A 27,493-nucleotide genomic window follows, 5' to 3' on the forward strand; every position below is an offset into this window, starting at 1 on the left:
TGCCTTGTTAATGAGAGGGGTCAGAGGAAAATGGCCAGACTAGTTCAAGCTGACAGAAAAATGACAGTAACTCAAATGACCGCATTTGCAGAAGAGCATCTCTGAACACACAACACATCGAACCTCAGAGTGGATGGGCTACAGCAGCAGAAGGCTACACTGGATTCCACCCCTGTGGCCACTTAATTGGGTACAGGGACGAATATAATAAATAGACACACTAATAAAGTAAGAGACACATGATTAAGGGAGTGGGTCAAATAGATTTCTGTCCCATTGGCACTCATCCAAGTATTATTAGCTGTATTTCATATCAGAAAGGCTACTAAATCTCTGAAACAGTGTCCAGTGGTCTGGGCTACTTCTCTGTGGATGCAAAACTGCCAGCTAGATAATTTAAATTTAATCAATTAAACTGGAATTAAGTAGTCTTATCAGTTAAGACCAGATGCCATGAAAACCCGTCAGGTTCACTGGTGTCCTTTGGAGAAGGAAATCAACCATCTTTATCTGGTCTGTATGCAACTCCAGACCAATGTTCCCTCTAATTTCTTTTAACAGCTGTATGAACCAACCATCGCTCTGAGCAGGAAATTTTCACACAGCCTGAAAAGTGAGTGGCACTTTAGATGTTTCATTTTGTAATATGCACATCAAACAAACACAAACCACAACTCCCAACACAAGTACACAATGCCAAGCTGTCAAAGCAGCCTTCAAAAAATGCTGGAGGTCAAGGAACACCTATGGCAAAGAATAAACAGTTGACGTTTTGGTCTGAGACGCTTCTTCAGGACTGCAAAGGAAGGGGGAAGACACCATACACCAGATGGGCACAATGGCCAAAAGTAAAATGTTTTGACTAGACGATGTCGGCATTCAGCAGGCCAGCAGTTCATTAACAATAAGCTACTGACTTTCATTCTGTGTTTATTGTTACAATTTGTATCAGTGTTGTAACCTGAAACACCGACAATGTAAATGCATTGAAGCACTAAAATGTTTTTTGAAAATCTATGGATTATATTCATTGACACATAATTAATAACTGGGTATTTCACAATTATATTAACATAGCTTTCAAAATTCTAGCCTCAGGACAAAAGAGGCTATGCATGCAGGAGCATTTCAGCTACCCGAGTACATTAGGGGAAACAGTGCTCCACCTTGACAACACAGTTAACTTTTGACTTTCTCCCTATTTCAGAGACAAATATGGATTCATAATCTCGGCCAATATTGTCAGCAACACACACATCTGTGAATGAAGAGATAAGAAAAAGGGTCAGTGATCGTCCTTATCTGCCATATGCATTTACACGTATTAGAAACTTGCTGAAGTGTGTTGCGTGACTTCCAACATGAAACAACAACATTCAATAATTATAAAGAATAAGGAATTATAGGAGAATATGGAATAAAATGTGCACAAATACAGAAATACCAGCATGTATTTACAATGTAAACAGCTTTTTAAAAAGTGGTTTAAAGTATTTCAGTGACCAGGGAAATAGAGGGAGTCGGGGAGGCTAACAAGAATGGTAGATCAGGTTAACTGATTTATGAGCATTTCGAGAGACATAATCTGATTAGGGATAGTCAGCATAGCTTTGTTAAGGGCAGGTCGTGCCTTACGAACCAGATTAAGGATGTGACTAAACACATTGATGAAGGTAGATCAATGGATGTAGTGTATATGGATTTCAGTAAGGCATTTGATAAGGTTCCCCATGCCAGGCTCCTTCAAAAAGTAAGGAGCAATGGTGGTGGAAATGGATACAATAGGGTCTTTTAAGAGACTCTTAGATAGGTACGTGGAGCTGAGAAAAATAGAGGGCTATGTGCTAGGGAAATTCTAGGCAGTTTCTAGAGTAGGTTACATGGTCAGCACAACATTGCGGGCTGAAGGGCCTGTAATGCGCCGCAGTTCTATGTTCTATATTCTATAACTGCCTTGGGAGAAGAAACTTTGAAGGTGATGTGAAGTTTTTGTTTTAGTAGTCCGATAGCACTTTGCAGAAGGGAGATTTGAAAAAGGTAGTTTGCTGGGTGTGTGGTGTCTGCAGTGATATTTCCCTCTTGTGTCGTTGTCCTGGGCACATGCAAGTCCTGCAGTGATGGTGGACTGCAGACATTGGCCGTTTCTGCTGACCTGACAGCTTGCTATGAGAATTCACAGGACACAGATCTGAAAGTTCACAGTAAGGTCATTATCAAAGTACATACATGACACCGTGTTTGGCACAGCGTTGTGGGCCGAAGGGCCTGTATTGTGCTGTAAGTTTTCTGTGTTCTAACATGAGATGAAAAGTCCTTGAAAGTGAATCCATAGGTTGTAGGAACATTTCAATCATGGGGCAAGTGAAGTTGAATAAAGTTATTACCCCTCTGGTTCAGGAGCCTGATGGTTGAGGGGTAATAACTGTTCCTGAACCTGGTGGTGTGGGACCTGAGGTTCCTGTACCTCCTTCCCGATGGAATCAGTTCAGAGTTGAGGTTATCCTCACTGGTTCAGGAGCCTGATGGTTGAGGGGTAATAACTGTTCCTGAACCTGGTGGTGTGAGTCCTGAGGCTCCTGTACCTCCTTCCCGATGGAATCAGTTCAGAGTTGAGGTTATCCCCTCTGGTTCAGGAGCCTGATGGTTGAGGGTAATAACTGTTCCTGAACCTGGTGGTGTGGGACCTGAGGCTCCTGTACCTCCTTCCTGATGGCAGCAGTGAGAAGAGAGCAAGGCCTGGGTGGTGGGGTCCCTGATGATGGATGCTGTTTTCCTGTGACAACACTCCGTGTAGATGTGCTTAATGGTGGGGAGGGCTTTATCCATGATGGACTGGGCCATATGCACCACTTTTTGTAGGATTTTCCATCACAATACATCTATAGAAGTTTGTCAAAGTTTTAGATGTCATGTCAAATCTTCATAAACTCCTGAGGAAATAGAGGTGCTGCCGTGCTTTCTTAGAAATTATTTTACCAAGAAAATCATCTTTTATTCTTTCTTAGTTCTCTTCTAATATTTGTATGCATATCTGTGCACTTGTAAAGCTGCTGTGACACTGTAATTTCCCTTCGGGTCAATAAAGCTATCTATTTATCTAATTGCACTCCGGTGCTGGGCTCAGTTAGGAATGATAAAAGTTATTTGATCCCTTGTGTCTGTTCCATCACGGCTTATGATGCCATTTTCCTGCTCCTCCTCTGTACCTGCAGCTCTCCCTAATGCCCAGAATTTAATGTCTTGAATAAACTTAACAACAGAGCCCTCACAGCCCTCCTGTCTGAGTGAAAAAAAATTGTTCTTCTCTTAGTTCGGTGACCCCTGTATTTTTAAAGAGATACAGCTGGTAACAGGTCTAACCAGTCCAACGAGCCTGTACTGCCCAATTACACCCACGAGACTAATTAACCTATTAACCTGTGTAATAGTCCCTCAAATTGTTTTTACAGCTGTGGAGACCAAACATTGGTCTGGGCAGGAAATTTTTACACGGCCTAAAAACTGCGTGGCACTTTAAATGTTCTTCTCGTACATGGTCACATCAAACAAACACAGACCACAACTCAAAACACAGACCAGAAGTAAATGATCTCAGGCAGTGAAACTGACAGGCACAATGGCAAAGTAAAATGTTTTTACTACACCATTTTGGCGTTCAGCAGGTAACAAGCTACCGACTTCCATACTGTGTTTAGTGTTACAATTTGTAACAATGTTACTTTATACTTTATTGTTGCCAGACAGTTGATACTAGAACGTACAATCATCACAGCGACACACACAAAAGTTGCTGGTGAACGCAGCAGGCCAGGCAGCATCTCTAGGAAGAGGTACAGTTGAAGTTTCGGGCCGAGACCCTTCGTCAGGACAATCATCACAGTGATATTTAATTCTGCGCTTCACGCTCCCTGGAGTGCAAATCAACAGTAAATAATAAAAATTTAAATTATAAATCATAAATAAAAAGTAGAAAAGGGAAAGTAAGGTAGTGCAAAAAAACCGAGAGGCAGGTCCGGATATTTGGAGGGTTCGGCCCAGATCCGGGTCAGGATCCGTTCAGCAGTCTTATCACATTGGAAAGAAGCTGTTCCCAAATCTGGCCGTACGAGTCTTCAAGCTCCTGAGCCTTCTCCCGGAGGGAAGAGGGACGAAAAGTGTGTTGGCTGGGTGGGTCGTGTCCTTGATTATCCTGGCCGCACTGCTCCGACAGCGTGCCCTGTTGCAACTTGATACACTGACAATGTAAATACATTGAAGCTCTAAAATGCTTCAGAGGTTGAGGTTCATTTATTATTTAGAAAATTTATGGATTATATTCATTTACACAAAATCAATTACAGGGTATTTAACAATTACATAAAAGAAAATTGCAACTGAGCGGCAACAAAGACTACGTGTGCAGGACCATTTCAGCTATTGCACGGCCTTGCTTGGAGGGAACAGTGGGCCCCAGTAAAATTCTGGATTATTGGACTCCAGCCTCCTCTCCACAGACTCCACTGCCTTGGGAAATTTACAGGGATGGTGAGTTATAGGGGAAGGTGAACAGATCCAGACTTTATCGCCTAGAATGTGGAAGACTGGGGGGGAGATTAGCTAGTTCATTCATGATGTATGACATTGGCGATCATGGTCTTATGAGGCATGATTTTTCTACAGAAGTGGTTTGACATCGCTGTCTTCTGGGGAGTGTCTTTAGAAGACAGGTGATCCCAGCCATTACCAATACCTACTTTGGCCAGAATGTAGCTCCTCCCCACCACCCAGATCGGATGAAGGTGTACAAAATGGTGAGGGGTAGAGACAGGGTACATGCAAGCAGGCTTTTTCCACTGAGGTCGGCTGAGACTACAACTGGAGGTCATGGGTTAAGGGTGAAAGGTGAAATGTTTAAGGGGAAGGTGAGGGGCAACTTCTTCACTCAGAAGGTGGTGAGAGTGTGGGACGAGCAAGTGGTGCATGTGGAGTCAACTTCAACGTTTCAACAACTTGAGAACACATCCCACCAGGCTGAAGGGCAGCTTCTATCCTACTGTCAGGAGACTTTCGAATATACTTCTGAGATTAATAAAGGTAAACTCCTGATTTCCTAATCTACCTTGTTCAAATTGGAGATTATTTATTTCGTACACAAGTGTAAATATAAAAAAACATGTGTACTTGGTGGCCACTTCATCAGCACCTCCTATACCAAAAGGACTGGCCACTGACTGTATATTCCTGGCCTTCTGCTGCTGTGACCCATCCACTTTAACATTTGATATGTGCATATAGAGATGCTCTTCTGCACACCGCTGTTATAGCACATGATAATTTGAGTTACAGTCGCCTTCCTGTCAGCTTGAACCAGTCTGGCCATTCTCCTCTCACCTCTCTCATTAACAAGGTGTTTTCACCCACAGAACTGCCGCTCACTGGATGTGTTTTAGTTTTTTTTTTCCGAACCATTCTCTGTCAACTCTTGTACGTGAAAATCCCAGGAGATCAGCAGTTTCTGAGATACTCAAACCACCCCGTCTGGCACCAACAATCATTCCACAGTCAAAGCCACTCAGATCACATTTCTCCTCCATTCTGATGTTTGACCTGAACAACAACTGAACCTCTTGGCCGTGTCTGCATGCTTTTAAGCAATGAGTTGCTGCCACGTGATTGGCTGATTAGATATTTGCATTAGTAATCACGTGCGTAGGTGTACTTAATGAAATGGCCACTGACTGTACTATCAAAGCAGCGGTAAATCAAGGCAACCGGACAGCATTTATAATATTGCTCTGTATATGTTTGGGTGTGGGATCCTTGTGTCCTATCCTGGGCACTTTATTCACATCGTGCCCACTTCAGAAGCTATCAAAACAGTTGGAAAGCAGCGATGTCAGGATCGTACCCTGGAGAGTAGAACCACACTCAACTCCGGTCTCTGCTCGACCTTTGTCTCAACACTACCTACTTCAAATACAAACAGGTCTTCTACAGGCAGAAACACGATCACACCATGGGTTCACTGGTGTCTCCTGTTGTAGCCAACTAGTACATTGAAGTAAAAAGGACAGCCTTGAATATCGTCTGAGGAACATCACCCAGTCACTGGTTCAGGTACGTGGGTGACACTGGGTCAAAATCAAAATCTACAAGGCACAAGCCTTCACAGAACACATCAACTCAGTGGATAGTAACATCAAATTTACATGAGAAGACGTCAAGAACAATAGGCTGTGCAGTACTTGTCAAAGAAAATGGACATCTAGATATTAAAGTTTACAGGAAACCAGCCCACGCAGATCAGTATCTGCAGTTTCACTCTCATCACCCATTAGAGTGTAAGCTGGGCAACATCAGAACACTACTTCAACACACCGAGGCTGTGCCCCCAACATTTCAGCTAAACACAAGGAGTGCAAGTATTTGAGCGAAGCCTGGAAAGCTTGTGGCTACCCTGACCGGGCCTTCATCACGACAGCAACAAAAACCAGCAGGGACATCAGCCCAGCAGACAGAGGGAAGGAGCAAAGCAGATGGAAAAACACAGCCATCCCACATGTAGCTGGAGCTTGAGAGAAACTCAGAAGATTTTTCAACGAACACCAAATTCCTGTGTTTTTCTAGCCCACAAACACACTCAGACACACTGAAACTCGTCCACTCCAAGGATCCTACACCCAATCACAAACAGAGCAATATTGTACAAGCTGTCCAATGCAATTGGAACTGCACAGATCTGTATATCAGTGAGGCAAAACAACCACTTCACAAACCGATGGCCTAACATAGGACAGCTAACACCTCGGGTCAAGACTCAGCTGTAGATCTACACCTTTGATGGTAACACAATTTGGACAGGGAGGACAGGAGGTTTGAAAGAGGGTTAAAGAAGCCATCTTTGTCAAACTGGAAAACCCATCCCTGAACAGAGGGGGTAGGGTACGACATTTACAATATGGGTGGGGTACGACAATACTTATCAGCTACTTACAGTGCAGTCCTAACATCTCGACCCCAGCATCTCCACAACAGCTCACAATGCAGAGATAAGACTAATGACCCCCTCATTACCTTCATGACTCCTAACAACCCTCATGTGATTGTGACAGCTTTTGAACAACCCAGCGGAAAGTTACCCAGCATGGACCAGAACAGGTGAATCCTCTCGGATGAGTGGTGCAAAGTCTTCTAGACAGCACAGCCAGTCCAGTTGCCTTGATTTACTGCTGCTCGGTATACAACGACCGGGGTGACTGAGAACCTTCATAGACATGTCCAGTGTACAAGTAAGTATTGAGTTTAGCCATAAATCCATAAGGTTAAGCTTACATACATACAATGATTGAATGTACACAGAGTGACTCTGGGTGCAGGGGTATCTGTACGTAAAGAAATGATAAACAGACGGAGTGACTCTTGGCAAGATGAACTTCCTAGAGCTATTGAAGACACTGTAGGGACAGTGACTGTGTCAGGGTGGGTATGAGCTGTGCAGTGTAAGGGTAACGTGTCAGTGCATGGGTGGGGGGAGAGATTGAGGTGTGCTGAGGGACTGCGAAGAGGAGTGGATCAGCCTGACAGCTCGGGGAAAAGGGACTGTTTTTGAGTCTGGAGACCCTGGCGAGGATGTTGCTCCTGATGCGAATGGGCCAAACAGTCAGTGAGCCGGGTGGGTGGGATCCTTTATTGCCGGCCTTTTTCCTATCATCATCAACCGCTGTGTTGTATGACGTGGGCGACCACGGTCTTTTCATCACCATGATTGCTCTTGGCAAGTTTTCTACAGAACTCGTTTGCCATTACCTTCTGGGCAGTGTCTTTACAAGACGAGTGACCCCAGCCATTATCAATACTCTCCAGAGAGTGTCTGCCTGGCGTCAGTGGTGACATAACCAGGACTTGTGATCTGCACCGGCTGCTCATACGACCATCCACCACCTGATCCCATGGCTTCATGTGTCCCAGATCGGGGGCTAAGCAGGTGCTACACCTTGCCCAAGGGTGACCTACAGGCCAGCGGAGGGAAGGAGCACCTCACACCTCCTTTGGTAGAGACGTATCCCCACCTTGCCACCCTACTTTTTCCTATACTTTTCTGTGTTTTCGGCGGGTAAGCTGGTGATGCGTTGGGCAGTTTTAACTACCCATTGTAGAGTCCACATTTCTGCTGCAGAGCAATTTCCAAACCTCACAGGGATGCAACATATTGGGATGCTCTAAACCGAGCATCTGCAGAAGATCATGAATATTGATGTGACTCCTCAGAATGTTCCTTTTCACACAAACACTATTCTGTCCATTTTCTCTTTGTACTACCCTGATGTCTTCTAAGACTGTAAGATATAGGAGCAGAATTAGGCCATTCGGCCCATCGTGTCTTCTCCGTCATTGCATCATGTCTGATCCATTTCACTCTCAGCCCCAATCTCCTGCCTTCTGCCTGTATCCCTTCATGCCCTGACCAATCTAGAGTCAATCAACCTCCATCTTAAATATAAAGACTTGGCCTGTGGCAATTAATTCCACCGATTCACCACTCTCTGGCTAAGGAATTTCCTCCTCATCTCCGTTCTAAACAGATATTCCTCTATACTGAGATTGTGTTCTCTGGTCCGAGACTCCCCCACTATAGGAAACATCCTCTCCACATCCACTCTCTCTGTGTCCTCTGGTCCTAGACTCCCCCACTATAGGAAACATCCTCTCCACATCCACTCTATCTGTGTCCTCTGGTCCTAGACTCCCCCACTATAGGAAACATCCTCTCCACATCCACTCTATCTGTGTTCTCTGGTCCTAGACTCCCCCACTATAGGAAACATCCTCTCCACATCCACTCTATCTGTGTCCTCTGGTCCTAGACTCCCCCACTATAGGAAACATCCTCTCCACATCCACTCTATCTGTGCCCTCTGGTCCTAGACTCCCCCACGATAGGAAACATCCTCTCCACATCCACTCTTATCTGTGTCCTCTGATCCTAGACTCCCCACTATAGGAAACATCCTCTCCGCATCCACTCTATCTGTGTCCTCTGGTCCTAGGCTCCCCCACTATAGGAAACATCCTCTCCACATCCACTCTATCTGTGTCCTCTGGTCCTAGACTCCCCCACTATAGGAAACATCCTCTCCACATCCACTCTATCTGTGTCCTCTGGTCCTAGACTCCCCCACTATAGGAAACATCCTCTCCACATCCACTCTATCTGTGTCCACTGAACCCTCTCCAACGTCAGCACATCCTTTCTAAGATAAAGGGCCCAAAACAGTTCACGATACTTCAAGTGAGGCCTCACTGGTGCAGTATAAAGACTGAAAATACATTCTTGTTTTTATATTCTCGTCCTCTCGAAACTATTTCATTTCCCTTCCTCACCACCGACTCGACCTGCAATTAACCTTTAGGGAATCCTGCACAAGGACCCCCAAGTCCCTTCGTACCTCGGATTTTTAAGTTTTCTCTCCATTTGGAAAATAGTCTACGCTTTTATTCCTTCTACAGAGCATGACCGTACACTTCCCAAAACTGTGTTCCACCTGCCTCTTCTTTGGCCATTCTCCTAATCTGTCTTTCTGCAGTCTCCCTGCTTCCTCAAAACCACCTGCCCCCCCCCCCCGCCACCTACCATTGCATTGTCTGTAAACTTGGCCACAAAGCCATCAATTGCAACATCCAGCAGCACACATAAAAATTGAGGATGAACGCAGCAGGCCAGGCAGCATCTCTCGGAAGAGGTACAGTCGACGTTTCGGGCCGAGACCCTTCGTCAGGACTAACTGAAGGAAGAGTGGTAAGAGATTTGAAAGTGGGAGGGGGAGGGGGAGATCCAAAATGACAGGAGAAGACAGGAGGGGGAGGGATGGAGCCAAGAGCTGGACAGGTGATAGGCAAAAGGGATACAAGAGTATCATGGGACAGGAGGCCTAGGGAGAAGGAAAAGGGGGAGGGGAAAAGCCCAGAGGAGGGGCAAGGGGTACAGTCAGAGGGACAGAGGGAGAAAAAGGAGAGAGAGAGAAAGAAGAAAGAAAGAAATAAGGGATGCAGCACTAAGGGGAGGTGGGGCATTAATAGAGAAGTCAATGTTCATGCCATCAGGTTGGAGGCTACCCAGACGGAATATAAGGTGTTGTTCCTCCAACCTGAGTGTGGCTTCATCTTTACAGTACAGGAGGCCGTGGATAGACATGTCAGAATGGGAATGGGATGTGGAATTAAAATATGTGGCCACTGGGAGATCCTGCTTTCTCTGGTGGACAGCCAGTAGGTCTCCCAGTCTGCATCGAGTCTCGCCAATATATAGAAGGCCGCATCGGGAGCACCGGACGCGGTATATCATCCCAGCCGACTCACAGGTGAAGTGTCGCCTCACCTGGAAGGACTGTCTGGGGCCCTGAATGGTGGTGAGGGAGGAAGTGTAAGGGCATGTGTAGCACTTGTTCCGCTTACAAGGATAAGTGCTGGGAGGGAGATCGGTGGCCTCCCGTCCCATGATCCTCTCATATCCCTTTTGCCAATCAACTTTCCGACTCTTAGCTCCATCCCTCCCTCTCTTGTCTTCTCCTATCATTTCAGATCTCCCCTTTCCCCTCCCACTTTCAAATCTCTTACTGTCTCTTCTTTCAGTTAGTCCTGACGAAGGGTCTCGGCCCAAAACGTCTACTGTACCTCTTCCTAGAGATGCTGCCTGGCCTGCTGTGTTCACCAGCAACTTTTATGTGTGTTGCGTGAAATTCCAGCATCTGCAGATTTCCTCGTGTTTTGCGTTTTTGAAATAACATATCAAGCATTTGGATGTTGTAATGTAACAAGCAGTCCCAACACAGCCCCCTGTCGAATACCACCAGTCACCGACAGCCAATCCGAAAAGGCTCCTTTTATTCCCACTCTTTGCCTCCCGCCAAAGCAGCCAATGCTTTATCCACGCTAGAATCTTCCATGTAATACTATTGGAATAATCTGTCTGGATGGCATGCAGAACAAAGCTTTCTCAGTGTAACAGAGGTGGGGAGTCACGGTAGAGTAGACGTTAGCACTGCGCTTTTTTAGTACCAGATACCCAGTAAGGAGTTCTCCCTGTGTTGGCGTGAGTTTCCTCCGGGTACTCTGGTTTCCTCCCACAGTCCAGAGTCATAGTTTAATTGGTGAATGCAAATTTTCTTGTAATTATGCTAGGGTTGAATCGGGGCTGCTGGGCGGCGTGAGGTGAAGGGGTGTATCTCAATCAATAAATAAAATGCAGCAGGCCAGGCAGCATCTAGAGCAGGGGTTCCCAACCTTTTTTATGCCGTGGGACAATACCACTGTAGCCCCCGGTAAGCCTCAGGCTCACTCAGCTCCCTTTCGTCCGGGGGGAGCAGCCTTCAGCCCCGCCAAGACTGGGTAATCAAGTTTGTGTGGATGCTGTGTGACGTACCCCACTCCGCCAAATAACAGACAGTACACCATATGTGATTAAATGACTACACATTATAAATATTTCTTGGTGATTGGTTAGTAGAAACAAATACAATAAAGGTGCCAGGTCAGTAACTCTATCAGTTCAGTGTACACACGTCAGCGCTCTTACAGAACTGGGTCTTCCTTCCTCCAATCGATGTCCTCCGAACTCCGCTGACCCTCGAATGGGACCACCCTCGGTGGTCGACCAAACGCTCCACACGAGTCTGTCCTCATCTCCTCTCCTCGCCGAAGACCCTGGGCCTCGGACTCCCGCTCGGGGTCCATTCCGTCGCCCAGCTTACAGCGTCGCGCAGCTTCCCAGCGACTGCACGGCCTCCCTCTCAATGCTGTTTGCGCCCACATTTCAAAGGCATTAGGGTTAGTATTGGGTGGTGGGGTGGAGATACGTCTCTACCAAAGGAGATGTAAGGCGCTCCTTCCCTCTGGTCACCCTTGGGCAAGTTGAAGCACCTGCTTAGCAGCCCCCACTTGGAACACTTGGCCGTATGAGCAGCCGGTGCAGATCACAAGTCCTCGTTATGCGACCACTGACGCCAGGCAGACAATCTCTGAAGAGTATCAATAAACTCATTCCCATTCCGACATGTTAGTCCTCTACTGCCGCGATGAGGCCACACTCGGGTTGGAGGAGCAACACCTTATATTCCATTTGGGTAGCTTCCAACCTGGTGACATGAACATCGATTTCTCAAACTTCTGGTAATTGTCCTCTCTCCTTCACCATTCCCTATTCCCGTTTCCCCTCTCACCTTATCACCCCATCACCTCCCTCTCATGCTCCTCCCACTTCCCTTTCTTCCAAGGTCTTCTGCCCTCTCCTAGAAATTCCCCCTTCTCCAGTCCTTTAACTCTTTCACCAATCAACTTCCCAGCTCTTTACTCCGCCCTTCCCCCTCTTCCGGTTCACCTAATACCTTGTTCTTCTTCCTCCCCCTCCCCACCACCTTCTTACTCTGACTTCTCATCTTTTTCTCCAGTCCTGCTGAAGGTTCTCAGCCTGAAACGCCCACTGTTTACTCTTTTCCATGGATGCTGCCTGGCCTGCTGAGTTCCTCCAGCATTTTGTGTGTGGGGCCATGCCTTATAAAGAGACAAACTGCCCAGGACAAACTACTTCTGCAGAAAAGATTACCATGGTCAAAGATCACAGTCAACGACACAGCACGTAATGATGAAGGGTTAGTAGGTTAATTGGTCATATAAATGGGTGCAGTGGAACAGAATGGCCTGTTACTGTGGTGTATCTCCAAATAAAACTACTACCAATGTCACTTTTACAAGATTTTTGAGCCTTATTAAACTCTGGAACAGACCCAGTCTGCTAAACCTGTTCCCAGGTGACTGGCCCCAGCAACGTCAGATCCAAATCCCAGTTTTTTTTTTGAACGGCCAAAAAATTAAAACAGTGACATCCCCTTTAAGAACGAATCCCTTTATGTGCGTCATAACAAACCCGCTCTCTTTTCGCGTTTGTTTGTGTCTGGCGGGGGTTATGAGGATGGAGACGGTGTTGTGTAAAGGAAGGAGCCCGGGTCCTGGGGCCTGGACCCCGAGCTCCGCATCGCACCGGGACCACCCTCCCTTCACCTGCCCCGTGGATCTGACTTCGTGGCAACCCGACCGCCGGGGCGCACTGCGCCTGCGCCGCCCGATCACTCAAACTTGACGCCGGGGAGGGGCGGGGCCGCGGTGCAGACGGACATCAGTGGCGACCAATAGCAAGGCGGCGTGGTGGGCTCTCTTATAAAGACCGGGAGGCAGGGGCGGGAGCTAGCGCAGGAGGGTGAGGTTTGGTTGAGCGGTCGCAGCCGGGACTGGGGGCGCAGGTTGACGGCGGATATGGCTCTGCACGGCGCCCACCGGCAGCGTGAGTGTTCTCGGGGGGAAAGGGGTCATAGGTGGGGGATCGGGGGGGAAAGGGTCTTTGGTGGGGGGATCAGGCAGGAGGGAAGGTGTCATTGCTGGGGGGAGGGGTCATACGTGAGGGGAGCAGGGAGGGGGAAGGGGTCATTGATGGGGGTTATATGGAGGGGGTAGGGGTCATTGGTGAGGGGGTGTAGGGAGGAGGGAAGGTGTCAGTGGTGGGGGGATCAGGGAGGGTGGAAGAGGTCATCTGGGGGGAACGGAGGGGGAAGGGGTCATAGGTGAGGGGAGCAGGGAAGGGGGAAGAGGTCATGTGGGGGAATGGAGGGGAAGGGGTCATAGGTGAGGGGGAAGGAATGGGTCACAGGAGAGGGGAACAGAGGTCATGTGGGAGGAACGGAGGGGGAAGGGGTCATAGGTGAGGGGAGCAGGGAAGAGGGAAGAGATCATGTGGGGGGAACGGAGGGGGAAGGGGTCATAGGTGAGGGGGAAGGAATGGGTCACAGGAGAGGGGAACGGTGTAGGAGGAAAGGGGTCGGGGGAACAGGGAGGGCAGGGAAAGGGTCATGGGGGGAGTGTGACAGGGAGGGAAGGGGACATAGGGGAACAGGGTGGGGAGGGGGGGAACCGGGCGTGAGTGGGAAGGGGAATGGGGTGGGGGAAGGAAAGGATCATGGGAGTGGAGAGGGAGGGAGGTTGTCACAGGAGGGTGAGGGGTCACAAGAGAGGGAACAGGGAGAGAGAGGGGGCACAGCAGGGGGGAGGGAAGGGGACACAGGAGGAGGAAGAGGAAGAGGGAGGGAAGGGGACATGGGAGGGGGAATGGAGGAGGGGGCAGGAAGGGGACACGGAGGGAGGACAGGGAGAGGGTGAGGATGGGAACACAGGAGGGGGAGCAGGGAGAGGGAGGGAAGGGGACATGGAGTGGGGACAGGGAAAGGGTAAGGATGGGGAGCTGGGAGGGAGAGGAGTGGAGCATAAGAGGGGGGAGGAAAAGGAACACAGGAGCAAAAACAAATCTCATGACAAATGTGAGTGACGATAAACCTGATTCTGATGTGGGCCTCTATTGTGGACTGAGAGTAGGAAGGGGGCAGGGAGAGGGGAGGGAGCGGGATGTAGGATTAATGTAGGGTGAAAGTAAATGTACGGTTAACCAGGACGCTGCCTGGATTAGAGAGGGTGCAGAGGAGATTTACCAGGATGCTGCCTGGATCAGAGAGGGTGCAGAGGAGATTTACCAGGACGCTGCCTGGATTAGAGAGGGTGCAGAGGAGATTTACCAGGACGCTGCCTGGATTAGAGAGGGTGCAGAGGAGATTTACCAGGACGCTGCCTGGATTAGAGAGGGGGCAGAGGAGATTTACCGGGATGCTGCCTGGATTAGAGAGGGTGCAGAGGAGATTTACCGGGATGCTGCCTGGATTAGAGAGAGTGCAGAGGAGATTTACCGGGATGCTGCCTGGATTAGAGAGGGTGCAGAGGAGATTTACCAGGATGCTGTCTGGATTAGAGAGGGTGTAGAGGAGATTTACCAGGATGCTGTCTGGATTAGAGAGGGTGCAGAGGTGATTCACCAGGATGGTGTCTGGATTAGAGAGGGTGCAGAGGAGATTCACCAGGATGGTGTCTGGATTAGAGAGGGTGCAGAGGAGATTCACCAGGATGCTGCCTGGATTAGAGAGGGTGCAGAGGAGATTTACCAGGATGCTGCCTGGATTAGAGAGGGTGCAGAGGAGATTCACCAGGGTGCTGTCTGAAATAGGGAGTGTATTTTGTGAAAATAGGTTTAGCGAGTGAGTGTTTTTTTAACTTTGGAGTGAAAGATGCTGAGAGGTGACTTGATAGAGGTGTACAAGAGCCGAAGGTAGAGTGGATGGCCAGAGACTATTTTTTTTTGCAGGGCCATCTGGCTAATGATGGTGTTGGGGTGGAGATATGGCTCTGCCAAAGGAGGTGTAAGGTGTTCCTTCTCTGCACTAGCCTGCAGGTCTCCCTTGGGCAAGGTGTAGCACCTGATTAGCCCCAGATCAGGGTGACGTGAAGCCGTGGGAGCAGGTGGTGGACGGTCGTACGAGCCGCCGGTGCAGATCACAAGTCCGGCTGGGGTCACCCGTCTTGTAAAGACACTGCCCAGAACGCAGTGGGAAACCACTTGCGTTAAAACTTTTTTTCCAAGAGCAGTCTTGATCACCCGGGTCAAATGAGACTGCACAGAATGAATGTGTGAATATAGCTAACACAAGGTGGCAGAATTTTAAGGGGATTGGAGGAAAATATAGGGAGGTGGCAGAGGTAGGTTCTTCAGGCAGAGAGTGGTGTGTGTGTGGAACGTCCTGCCAGGGGTGGTGTACAGACAGATACATTAGGGACATTTAAGGTGATCGGGGGTAAGTGGTGGGTGTGTGGAACGTCCTGCCAGGGGTGGTGTAGAGACAGATACATTAGGGACATTTAAGGTGACCGGGGGTAAGTGGTGGGTGTGTGGGACGTCCTGCCAGGGGTGCTGTAGAGACAGATACATTAGGGACATTTAAGGTGATGGGGGGTAAGTGGTGGGTGTGTGGGACGTCCTGCCAGGGGTGGTGTAGAGACAGATACATTAGGGACATTTAAGGTGATGGGGGGTAAGTGGTGGGTGTGTGGGATGTCCTGCCAGGGGTGGTGTAGAGACAGATACATTAGGGACATTGAAGAGACTGGACTTGTTGCCTGGCGGCTTGGGCATGCTGCTGTTGCACAGCGGGTCGGCCTGGCACCATGCCAGCCATAAGATCAAATTCCTGCCGCTGTCCGTAAGGAATTTGTACCTTCTCCCCGAGACCGCCTGGGTTTCCTCCCGATTCTCCAGGTTATTGCGGAGACAGTACGGCAGGGTGAGTGAGTTGTGGGTCTGCTACCATTTGTTGTTGCGGAACCCGCACTGTCACAACCTCTGCAAACTTCAGAGCATCACCCACTCACAGCCGGGCTTAAAGTTGATCCCCTCCTCCTCCTTTTCTCCGTATCCATTCCCCATTCTGGCTCCCCCCTCCCTCCTCGCCCGCCCGCCACTCTCCCCCTCCTCCTTCCCCCCCATGTTCAATCTACTGTCCGCGATTCCTCCTCCCTCAGCCCTTCACCACCCAGCTTCTTACTTCGTACCCACGTTTCCCCTCCGCTGGACTCGCCTTCCACCCAGCTCTGATTCTGCTTTCTTCTCTCCTTCCCGTTTACTGCTCCGGTCCAGATGATGGGGTCTTCTCCCCTTCCCGTTTACTGCTCCGGTCCGGATGATGGGGTCTTCTCCCCTTCCCGTTTACTGCTCTGGTCCGGATGATGGGGTCTTCTCCCCTTCCCGTTTACTGCTCCGGTCCGGATGATGGGGTCTTCTCCCCTTCCCGTTTACTGCTCCGGTCCGGATGATGGGGTCTTCTCCCCTTCCCGTTTACTGCTCCGGTCCGGATGATGGGGTCTTCTCCCCTTCCCGTTTACTGCTCCGGTCCGGATGATGGGGTCTTCTCCCCTTCCCGTTTACTGCTCCGGTCGGGATGATGGGGTCTTCTCCCCTTCCCGTTTACTACTCCAGTCCGGATGATGGGGTCTTCTCCCCTTCCCGTTTACTACTCCGGTCCGGATGATGGGGTCTTCTCTCCTTCCCGTTTACTGCTCCGGTCCGGATGATGGGGTCTTGGCCTGTGCCCCTGTCCGTTTCATCCTCTCCGCGAATGCTGCCTGACCTGCTGAGCTCCTCCAGCATTTTGTGTGTGTGTGTGTGTGTGTGTTACTGGGGATTAGCATTGCTGTAGAGCGGGCCCACACTGAGCACGGGGGCATGGCCGTTTTCTGACCTCCACGGAAGCGGCTAATCGAGTTTCGGTTTGTGAATGGATATTCCTGACAAGAGGGCCGGGTGCTTTTCTTTCCAGCTCCCAAGCAGAGGCTGCACGGATCAAACCCCAACGCGATGGACCCCAACCAGCTCTTCGACGACACCAGTGCCTCCCAGCCTGCTGGCTACACCGTCCAAGGCATCGAAATGGGGCTTCCGATGAACAACTTCCTGGGCGAGCCCGTGGCCAACGTTGCCATGGCCTATGGCACAACGATAGCCAGCCAAGGGAAAGATATGGTTCATAAAGAGGTCAGTGTGCCCCCCTCCCCTCCCATATCAAGCCTCCATTTTCATTTTCATTGTAACTGTCATTCTAGCGTGACGTTATCACAGCTAGTGATGTCGGTGTTCAGAATTTAATTCTCATGTCATCTGTAAGGAGTCTGCGTTCTCCCCGTGGAGTGCAGGGGTCTTCCCCTGGTTCTCTGGTTTCCTCCCATAGCCCAAAGGTGTATCGGTTAGAAGGTTAATTGCTGTTTACATTGTGATTAGGCTGGCATCGACTCGGGAATTACTGGGTGACGTGGCTCGAAGGGTGGAAACCTAACATACAAATGTTGTAGAAACATAGAAAACCTACAACACAATACAGGGCCTTCGGCCCACAAAATTGTGCCGAACATGTCCCCAGCTTAGAAATTACTAGACCCTCTGTTTTTCTAAGCTCCGTGTACCTATCCAAAAGTCTCTTAAAAGACCCGATCGTATCCGCCTCCACCACCATTGCTGGCAGCCCATTCCACGCACTCACCACTCTCTGAGTAAAAAACTTACCCCTGACATCTCCTCTGTACCCACTCCCCAGCACCTTAAACCTGTGCCCTCTTGTGGCAACCATTTCAGCCCTGGGAAAAAGCCTCTGACTATCCACATGATCAATGCCTGTCATCATCTTACACACCTCTATCAGGTCACCTCTCATCCTCTGTCGCTCCAAGGAGAAAAGGCCGAGTTCACTCAACCTATTCTCATAAGGCATGCTCCCCAATCCAGGCAACATCCTTGTAAATCTCCTCTGCATCCTTCCTGTAGTGAGGCGACCAGAACTGAGCACAGTACTCCAAGTGGGGTCTGACCAGGGTCCTATATACACCGTATGCCTTCTTAACCACAGAGTCAACCTGCGCAGCAGATTTGAGTGTCCTATGGACTCGGAACCCAAGATCCCTCTGATCCTCCACACTGCCAAGAGTCTTACCATTAATACTATATTCTGCCATCATATTTGACCTACCAAAATGAACCACTTCACACTTATCTGGGTTGAACTCCACCTGCCACTTCTCAGCCCAGTTTTGCATCCTATCGATGTCCTGCTGTAACCTCCACACTATCCACAACCTTTGTCATCAGCAAACTTACTGACCCATCCCTCCACTTCCTCATCCAGATCAAGAGCTTGTTTTATTTATAAATACCTGCTTGTTATTTATAAGTGAAAAAAAAGTGTCTGTGTAAGTCAGCAGTAGTACAGTACATTAGGAGCATTGCAGCACAGGGAACGTGGCAGGTCAGACAGCACCTACAGAGAGGAATAAACGGCTGACATTTCGGGCTGAGACCCTTCATCAGGACTGGTGGTATCTGAGGAGGGAAGGGTTGGGATAGCGGCTGAAGGGATGAGCTGGGAATTGATACAATACCGTGCATACACCAAGACTTTTGCACAGTACTGTGTTTGTCAACGTGGAGCGAAGAGTGAGTTTGTAAATCTGGTGGGAGCAGAGGATGTTGGGAATGGCGAGGGTGGGGCGCCGTGGGAGGGGTGTGGGACAGGTGGCAGAAAAGGAGTGTCGTGGGGTGGGGGGTACAGACACACCCAGCCCTGAGACACCAGGCAAGGCCATTTGATCCCAAACAATTGGTTTATTGATCATTACAGAGTGTCTCTCTGGTGCTTCCCGCTCCCTCCCCTCTCCCTTCCCCTTTTCCCAACCATGATTCCCCTCTCCCTGCCCCCTTCCCACTCTCAGTCCACAATAGAGACCCAGATCAGAATCAGGTTTATCATCGCTCACACATGGCATGAAGTTTGTTTTTTTGCAACAGCAGTACAGTGCAATACATACAATTACTCCAGTACTGTGTAAAAGTCTCAGGCACCCTGGCTATGTAAATGTGCACAGACTTTTGCCCAGCACTGTAGGTGGAAGAGAGGAAGGGCTAGGGGAGGAGGAATGTGATAAGAGTGTACCATGGGAGAAGGGGAAGGAGGTGGGGCACCAGATGGAGGTGATGTACAGATGAGGCCAGAGTGGGGTGGGAATGGAAAAAGGGAGAAAGTTCACCCTATCTGGCACCAACAATCATTCCATGGTCAAAGTCACTTTGATCACATTTCTTCCCCATTTTGATGTTTGCTCTGAACCTTTTGACCACGTCTGCGTGCTTTTATGCATTGAGTTGCTGCCACATGATTGGCTGATTAGATATTTGTATTAATGAGCAGGTGTACCTTATACAGTGGTTGCAAAGTGTGCATACATAGAGAAAGCTTAAAAAGCAGGATGATTTAAACTCTAATCCGACTCCCCGGTGTAGGGTAACACTGTTCTTTTTTGCAACAGCTGCACAGGTTCGTGTCTGTCAACAAGCTGAAGTATTTCTTCACAGTCGACACCAGATACGTCACCCAGAAGCTGATCCTACTGGTGTTCCCCTACACCCATCAGGTACTGAGACTGGGGCTTTGGGCAGCTAATGTGGAATGAGGACCAAGGTGGGGAGAAACACACGTCGGACTGCAGCCCGTCACTCAGGTTACGGCGGAGTAGTATCCCTGAGAATCGCTTGTAAGAAACAAAACTGAAAAACTGTGCGGGAGGTGACCCCGGGAACAGCGGGGACAGGAGAGCGAGCGGGCGCAGAAAGGGTAACCTCGCTGACTTTGTGAGTAAGCTCGCCTGCTGTGTGGTCCCGGCTCCACCCCACCCTGCGACTGTAGCAGCTCAGGGAACAGTGGGGGTGGGAGGGAGGGAATGGTAAGATGCAGGAGATGGTGGCAGCCCAGGGAATGGGTGGACATGAAAATGCAGGAGGTGATGGCAGCTCGGCAGTTGCCAAGAAATTCATGTGCATCTACCCTGCCAGCCATTAGTATATACGGCGTCCACACACAACCGTAAGACATAGGAGCAGAACGAGGCTATGTGGCCCATCGAGTCTGCACCGCCTTCTCATTATCGCTGATCCATTTCCCTCTCAACCCCATTCTCCTGCCTTTCACACCCTGATTAATCAGTTCTATTTAATGCCAGAGAAATGTGTACAGTATACATCCTGAAATTCTGTTCCTTCACAAACATCCACGAAAACAGAGGAGCGCCCCAAAGAATGAATGACAGTTAAATGTTCGACCCCCAAAGTTGCCCCCCAGCTCCCCCTCCCACGTGTAAACAGCAGCAAAGCAATGACCCCCCTTCCCCCACCAACAGAAAAAGCACCGGCGCCCCCCCCCACCGAGCACTCAAGCGTGCAGCAAAGCATCAGTAAGGACACAGACTTGCAGTACCCCAAAGACTACTCGTTCACCTGGTATTTGACATACCCCAGGCGCTCTGTCTCCCTAATAAGGGGAAAAAGAGGTGTCCTCATTTCACAGCAAGAGGGGGAGATGTTAGAAAACAACTCACTGATTTATGGTGTTGAAAGACTATTGTGTCGCTTTTTCCGAGCTCTGTGTCCAAAGAACTTAGTTCTCTGGGCACACAGCCAGCAGCCAGCTCACTGCTTTCGATCTTCGGTGTACTCCCATGACTCACCAGTTTTCTGCAGTGGCACCAACCTTGAATCCGCCTGCCTTCAGAGCCATGAAAATCCAGCACCCTGAATCGTGAGGCCCTGAGAGCGGGTCCCATTCCCGCAAAGAACTGAAGTCATTGTGTAACTCCAGGTCAGGGTCTTCAAAAGAACCTTGAAAGGGAAAAACAGAGATATTAAAGATAGGAATAGAAATGTTTCTAAAGATGCAAACAAAGGAGTAGCCGTTAGGTGCCATTGTCCTAAGCTCCCCCCTCCGCTAACCTACCGATCTCTGCCCAGTGACAGCCTCCACGGCTGCCTCTGACAAGGAATTCCACAGGTTCACCACTTTCTGGCTAAAGAAACTCTTCCTCATATCCGTTCTAAAGTGATTTCCCTCTTATTTTGAGTCTGTGTCCTCTGGTCCTAGACTCCCAAACTCTAGGGAACGTCCTCTCCATGTCCACTCTAACCCTTTCAACGTTTGATAGCTTTCAATGAGATCCCCTCTCATTCTTAAATTCCAGTGAATACAGAGTCTTCAATCACTGTTCATATGATAACCCTTTCATTCCCATAATCATTCTTGTGAACCTCCTCTGAACCCTCTCCAGTGTAAGCACATCCTTTCTTAAATAAACGGACCAAAACTGCCCACAATACTCCAGCTGAGGCCTCACCGGTGCCTTGTACAGCCTCAGCATTGCATGCTTGCTTTCATATTCTACTCCAATCGAAATGAATGCTAATAATGCATCTGCCTTCCTCACCACCAACTCATGCTGCAAATTAACCTTTAGGGAATACTGCACGAGGACTCCCAATCCCTTTGCACTTCTGCTTTCCGAATTTTCTTCCTGTTTAGAAAATAGTCTATGCCTTTATTCCTTCTACCGAAGTGCATGACCATATACTTCCCAACACTATTCCATCTGCCACTTCTTTGCCCATTCTCCTAACCTGTCTGTCCTTCTGCAGACTCCTGATTCCTCAAAACTACCTACCCCTCAACCTGTCTTTGTATCATCTGCAAATTTAGCCACAAAGCCATCAATTCCATCATCCAAATCATTGACATATAACGTAAAAAGGAGCTGTCCCAACACTGACCCCTGTGGAGCACCACTAGTCACTGGCAGCCAATCAGAAAAGGCCCCCTTTATTCCTACTCTGCCTTCTGCCAATCAGCCACTGCTTTATAGATGCTAGTATCTTCCTGTAACACCACGGGCTCTTAACTTGACCAGAGGACACAGATAGAGTGGATGTGGAGAGGATGTTTCCTATAGTGGGGAGTCTAGGACTAGAGGGCACAGATAGAGTGGATGTAGAGAGGATGTTTCCTATAGTGGGGGAACCTGGGACCAGAGGGCACAGATAGAGTGGATGTGGAGAGGATGTTTCCTGTAGTGGGGGAGTCTAGGACCAGAGGGCACAGATAGAGTGGATGGGGAGAAGATGTTTCCTGTAGTGGGGGAATCTAGGACCAGAGGATACAGATAGAGTGGATGTAGAGAGGATGTTTCCTATAGTGGGGGAGTCTAGGACCAGAGGACACAGGTAGAGTGGATGTGGAGAGTCCCTGTGTGAGTCCACACAGTCACATCGTCTGAGTGAAGAAATTTCTCCTCGTGTTCCCCTGAAACATTTCACCTTATAGTCCCATCCAACCTCAGTGGAAAAAGCCTGCTTCCATTTACCCTGTCCATACCCCTCAGAATCCTGTATACATCTATCAAACCTCCTCTCAATCTTCCACATTCCAAGGAATAAGGTCCTAACCTGTTCAATCTCTCCTTATAACCCAGGTCCTCCAGACCCAGCAATATCCTTCTCGATTTTCTCTGCACTCTTTCAACCTTATTTACATCTTTCCTGTAGGTAGGTGACCAAAACTGCACACACAATACTCCAAATTAGGCCTCACCAATGTCTTATACAACTTCAACATAACTTTACATCTCCCATAATCAGTACTTTGATTTATGAAGGCCAATGCATCAGAAGTTGTCTTCACAACCCTATCTCTCTGTGACACCACTTTCAATGAATTATGTTCCTGTATTCCCAGATCCCTTTGTTCTACCGCTGTCCTCAGTGCCCGACCGTTCACTGTGTAAGGCCTCACCTGGCTGGTCCTACCAAAGTGCGACACCTCGCATTGAATTCCATCTGCCACTTTTCGAGCCACAATGGCCTTCCTTGCTGTCCATGACACGCTCGGTGTCATCCTCGATCTTGCTGATCCAGTTGACCACATTATCATCCAGATAGATGACAACAACAGGACCAGCACTGATCCCTGCAGCACAGCAGTCAGAGGGGCGGCCATCTACCCACTCTCTGGCTTCTGCCACAAAGCCAATGTCTAGTTCAATTTACTACCTCATCTTGACTGCCGAGCGACTGAACCTTCTTGAGCAGCCTTACATGTGGGACCTCGTCAAATGTTTTGCTAACGTCCACGTAGACAGCATCCACTGCCTTGCCTTCATTCACTTTCCTGGTAACCTTCTGGAAAAGCTCTGTCTGGTTAGGGGTGACTCACCGTGCATGAAGGTCTGTCCCTTCGGTGAGTTGCTCATTGGTGGAGAAAACGAAGGAGCTGGACTTGCTGCTGCCCGTGCCAGAGGGTCTTCGGCGGGAAAGGCGGTGTGCAGTCTGAGAGTGAGTGATTGCCTTAGCGGCTTTTCTTGTGATCGCAAAACCCTGTTGTCCATTGTTGATGCAAGTCCGATTCACTGATTTACTGGCGAATGGCGGGGGAGCTGCGTAGTCTCGGTTGTAGTGGGGACCAGGCCTCAAGCCATGGTGTTGCCTGTTTACAGCCGTCCAGGAGGGAGGTGTTGGAGTCGGTGTGCTTCACCGCAGGCAATGTGGCGTGGCATCCAAGCTAGTGTCGGTACTGCCCCCTACTGTTAGCTCGTCAGATGGCAAGCTGGATTGTGTTCGACTGCAGACTCCTGCAACATTGACGGACTTAGAGTCTTGGACTGTATTTTTTTTGTGAGTGTATTTACTGATATCTTCTATACACTTGCTATCTTGTATGCGCTTTGTGCTGTGTATGACATTTGGTACTGTGTTTTGCCACCTGACCTCTGAGTAACACTGTTTGGTTGTATTCATGTTTGGTTGAATGACAATTGTTAGTCCTGACGAAGGGTCTCGGCCTGAAACGTCGACTGCACCTCTTCCTACAGATGCTGCCTGGCCTGCTGCGTTCACTAGCAACTTTGATGTGTGTTAATTGAACTTGAAGACCCATCGGGTAAATGGCCAAGGTTGTGTAACTCTCGGTTCGGTTAGTGGCTTGATATCGGGGAGTATAGTCCCCCGGCCCGGCCAAACTTAAGAAATCTTGTTTGGGTGGACGCTGCATGATGTTAGAAGTCAGTACCCCAAAATAACAAACAGTACACAATATGCGATCAAATGATTGAGCTTTATAATTCTTAATTTGACCACCTGGTTAGTAAAGAAACAAAAAAAAAGAAAAAGGGCCCAATCTCATGGAACAGTCTAATGCGCAACTCTCTCCATTCGCATCTTCTCTCCTCATCGCTCCCCGGCAAAAGGCCACGAATTCCCAGTTCCCAGACACAACATCCTACTCATCCCACTTCATCCGGCTGTCTACGAACTTTCTCCATTCGCATCTTCTCTCCTCATTGCTCCCCGGCAAAAGACCACGAATTCCCGGTTCCCAGACACAACATCCCACTCATCCCACTTCATCCGGCTGTCTACGAACTCTCTCCATTCATGTCTTCTGTCCTCATCGCTCCCCAGCAAAAGACCACAAATTCCCGGCTCCCAGACACACAAGAAAGAACCACATTGAGCTGAGAAAGAAAGCTCATTGGCTAACATGCCCCGTTATCTCTAGTCATAGCCCAAACATTGCTGCTACAAAGAAACCATTACCTTAGCAGTGGAACATTACAGAGAGGCCATTACAATTGCAATCATTTGTCCGCCTGCGTAGATGGAACAGTTGCCCTGAATAACAGCACCACTGGCCACGGGTCACTCTGTCAGTACTCTACAGTGGGCTCGGGGGACATCACACGAGTGGAGCTCAAATCCTGGCTTGGGTTGAAGGGTGTGGTACCGACAGGGCAGAGGGAGGTGAACAGCCTCTAAAGCTCTGCTGCTTTGTAAAATAAGAATAAATAATATTAACAATTCAAATTACAAAAAAAATTCCTTGTGATATAGTGCGATGGTCATTAAAAAATTAAATCTATTTTAACATTTACCTCATTTTTTAATATTTTGAGTGGCATAGATAAGGTAGATTACCTTTTCCCAGGGTGAAAAAGAAATGTCAATTAATTCAAGTTTAATTGTCATTCAACCGTACCCAAATGAAATGCCAGTACTCCAAGGCCAAGATGTAAAACACAGTGCCAACTGTCTCATACAGAACAAGACACATATGGCACCCATAAGACAGCAAGCACATATGAGATATCAGTAAAATACAGTCACACAACAAAAAAATCTAGTCTAAGTCCCAGTGTCCATGAATGTTGCAGCAGTCTGCAGTAGAATACAATACAGCTTGTCTTCTGCCAGTTGAACACTGGGGGGCAGCACTGACTCCGCCTTGGACGCTGCTCCACAGCGCCTCCAGTGGAGCACACCGGCTCTCTCCTGGATGGCTGTAAACAGGTGACACAGCAGCTTGGGGCCTGGTCCTCGCTGCGAGAGAGACCACGCAGCTCCCCCGACCTCCACCAATAAATCAATGAATCGGATTTGCAGCATTCCACGTTAACAATGTCCAACAGGGTCCTGCGATCACAGGAAAAGCGACTGAGACAATCACACGCTGTTAGACTGCACGCCATCTTCGCGCACCCACTCCTCCGACGCCCCTCTGACTCCAGGGGCAGTACAGTCCACACTGACTCCAGCTCCTTCAGTTTCTCCACCTATGAGCAACTGGCTGATGGGGTAGAGCTGCAGTACCTTAAGCTCTTAATCTCCAGCAGGGTCTTGTGATCATAAAATGGTGTGGAAAAACAAAAAAAAATGCAGTGAGGGACAGTTTATTTAGATTTTAATTTTATCTAAAGGTACAGTGTGGAGCAGGCCTTTATGGCCTACTGAGCTGCACTAGTCAGTAACCCACCTGCTTAACCCTAGCCTAATCACAGGACGATTTACAATGACCAATTGCCCACCTAACTGCCCACCCAGTCTTTGGACTGAGAAAACCCGCATGGTCACGGGAAGGGACTTCCCACAGAGGATGCCAGAGCTGGACTCTGAACTCCAACACCACGAACTGCAATAGCATCGTGCTAACTGCTACACTACTGTGGGTGAAAAACGCCTCATTAATGAGAGAGGTCAGAGGAGAATGGTTCAAGCTGACAGGAAGGTGACAGTAACTCGAATAACCACAGGTTACGACATTGGTGTGCAGAAGAGCATCTCTGAATGCACAACATGTTGGACCCTGAAATGGAAAGGCTGCAGCAGCAGAGACCACACTGGCTTCCACTCCTGTTCCTGATAAAGTAGCCACCTGTATTTAGTTATAGGTCTGGGAAGATGTGGCTGGGTTAATAGATTGTGCTTGTATTAGATTGCTAATGCAGTAGCTAACGAGAGGCTGCGTACACTATGTACAGCTTGGGAATACACTGCAGAGAGCGGGAGGGTGTTCTTTCCTGCCATCGCAGTTCTCCTCCTGTTCTGTATCGGAGCTTGAGGTGGGACGGGGGCCTTGTCCCAGCCACTGGGCTGCAGCGTATGTATGGAGCTAGAGTTTTGGGATTTCACGCTCACACGTTCTGTCTTGCCTCTAGAACTGGGAGCTTGGCTATCACGCAGAAGCTCGCTTGACCCCACGAGAGGATTACCACGCAAACGCTCCAGACCTCTACATTCCAAGTGAGTGCGTGAAGCTTTACCACTCTGTGCTTGCAGCGTAATAGAAATCAGTCTTGCATGGCAAGGAATTTGTTCTTTTGTGGCAGAAGGCCTGTGCAAAGACATAAAATTCATGTAAATCTATACATTACAAAATAAATAGCACAAAAAAAAGGGAAGGTGAGGAAGTGTTCATGGGTTCATGGACTGCTCAGAAATCTGATGGTGGAGAGGAAGAAGCTGTTCCTAAAATATTGATTATGTGTCTTCTGACTCCTCTACCTCCTCCCCAATGGTTATTGAAACAAAAGGGGATGTTCTGGACCACTGTTCCCTCTCAGCTGTGCGGGTGTGTTGCTGTGCGGTAACTGAAATGCTCCTACGCACTTAGCCTTCGTTGCCACGCAGCTAGAAAAAGTTTACGAGAAGTAAAAGATTTTCTGTCTTGCTGTATCTCATTATATCCTTTAACTAATTGTCACATACCCCGTGACGGATTAAAGAACCAGCAGAAATGGAAAACACTTTGGAGTCCGGTATTGCTATTAACTAATGGTATTTATTAGTAACTACACAATACTGTAATATAAATGCAGATATATCAAACAGGTTAGCAATGATAATATATACATATATATATATAAATGTGGAAATATAGAAACCGAGCTTCTTCAAGCCTAGGGG

General features: G+C 48.6%; 1 protein-coding gene across 1 annotated transcript in view; it reads left to right on the forward strand.

The window, feature by feature from the left end:
- The first annotated feature begins 13,202 nt into the window (after positions 1-13,202).
- The window catches only part of yif1a (Yip1 interacting factor homolog A (S. cerevisiae)), a 28,929-nt gene continuing 14,638 nt past the window's right edge, over positions 13,203-27,493 (forward strand). Inside the window, exons 1-4 of the mRNA XM_063036568.1 lie at positions 13,203-13,312; positions 17,217-17,431; positions 19,750-19,854; positions 26,746-26,830. Coding sequence (XP_062892638.1) covers positions 13,285-13,312; positions 17,217-17,431; positions 19,750-19,854; positions 26,746-26,830 — 433 coding nt within the window. The 5' untranslated portion in view covers positions 13,203-13,284. The remainder of the gene's footprint in view (positions 13,313-17,216; positions 17,432-19,749; positions 19,855-26,745; positions 26,831-27,493) is intronic.

Source organism: Mobula hypostoma, chromosome 30 (genome assembly GCF_963921235.1).
Source record: "Mobula hypostoma chromosome 30, sMobHyp1.1, whole genome shotgun sequence".
Taxonomy (NCBI): Eukaryota; Metazoa; Chordata; class Chondrichthyes; order Myliobatiformes; family Myliobatidae; genus Mobula; species Mobula hypostoma.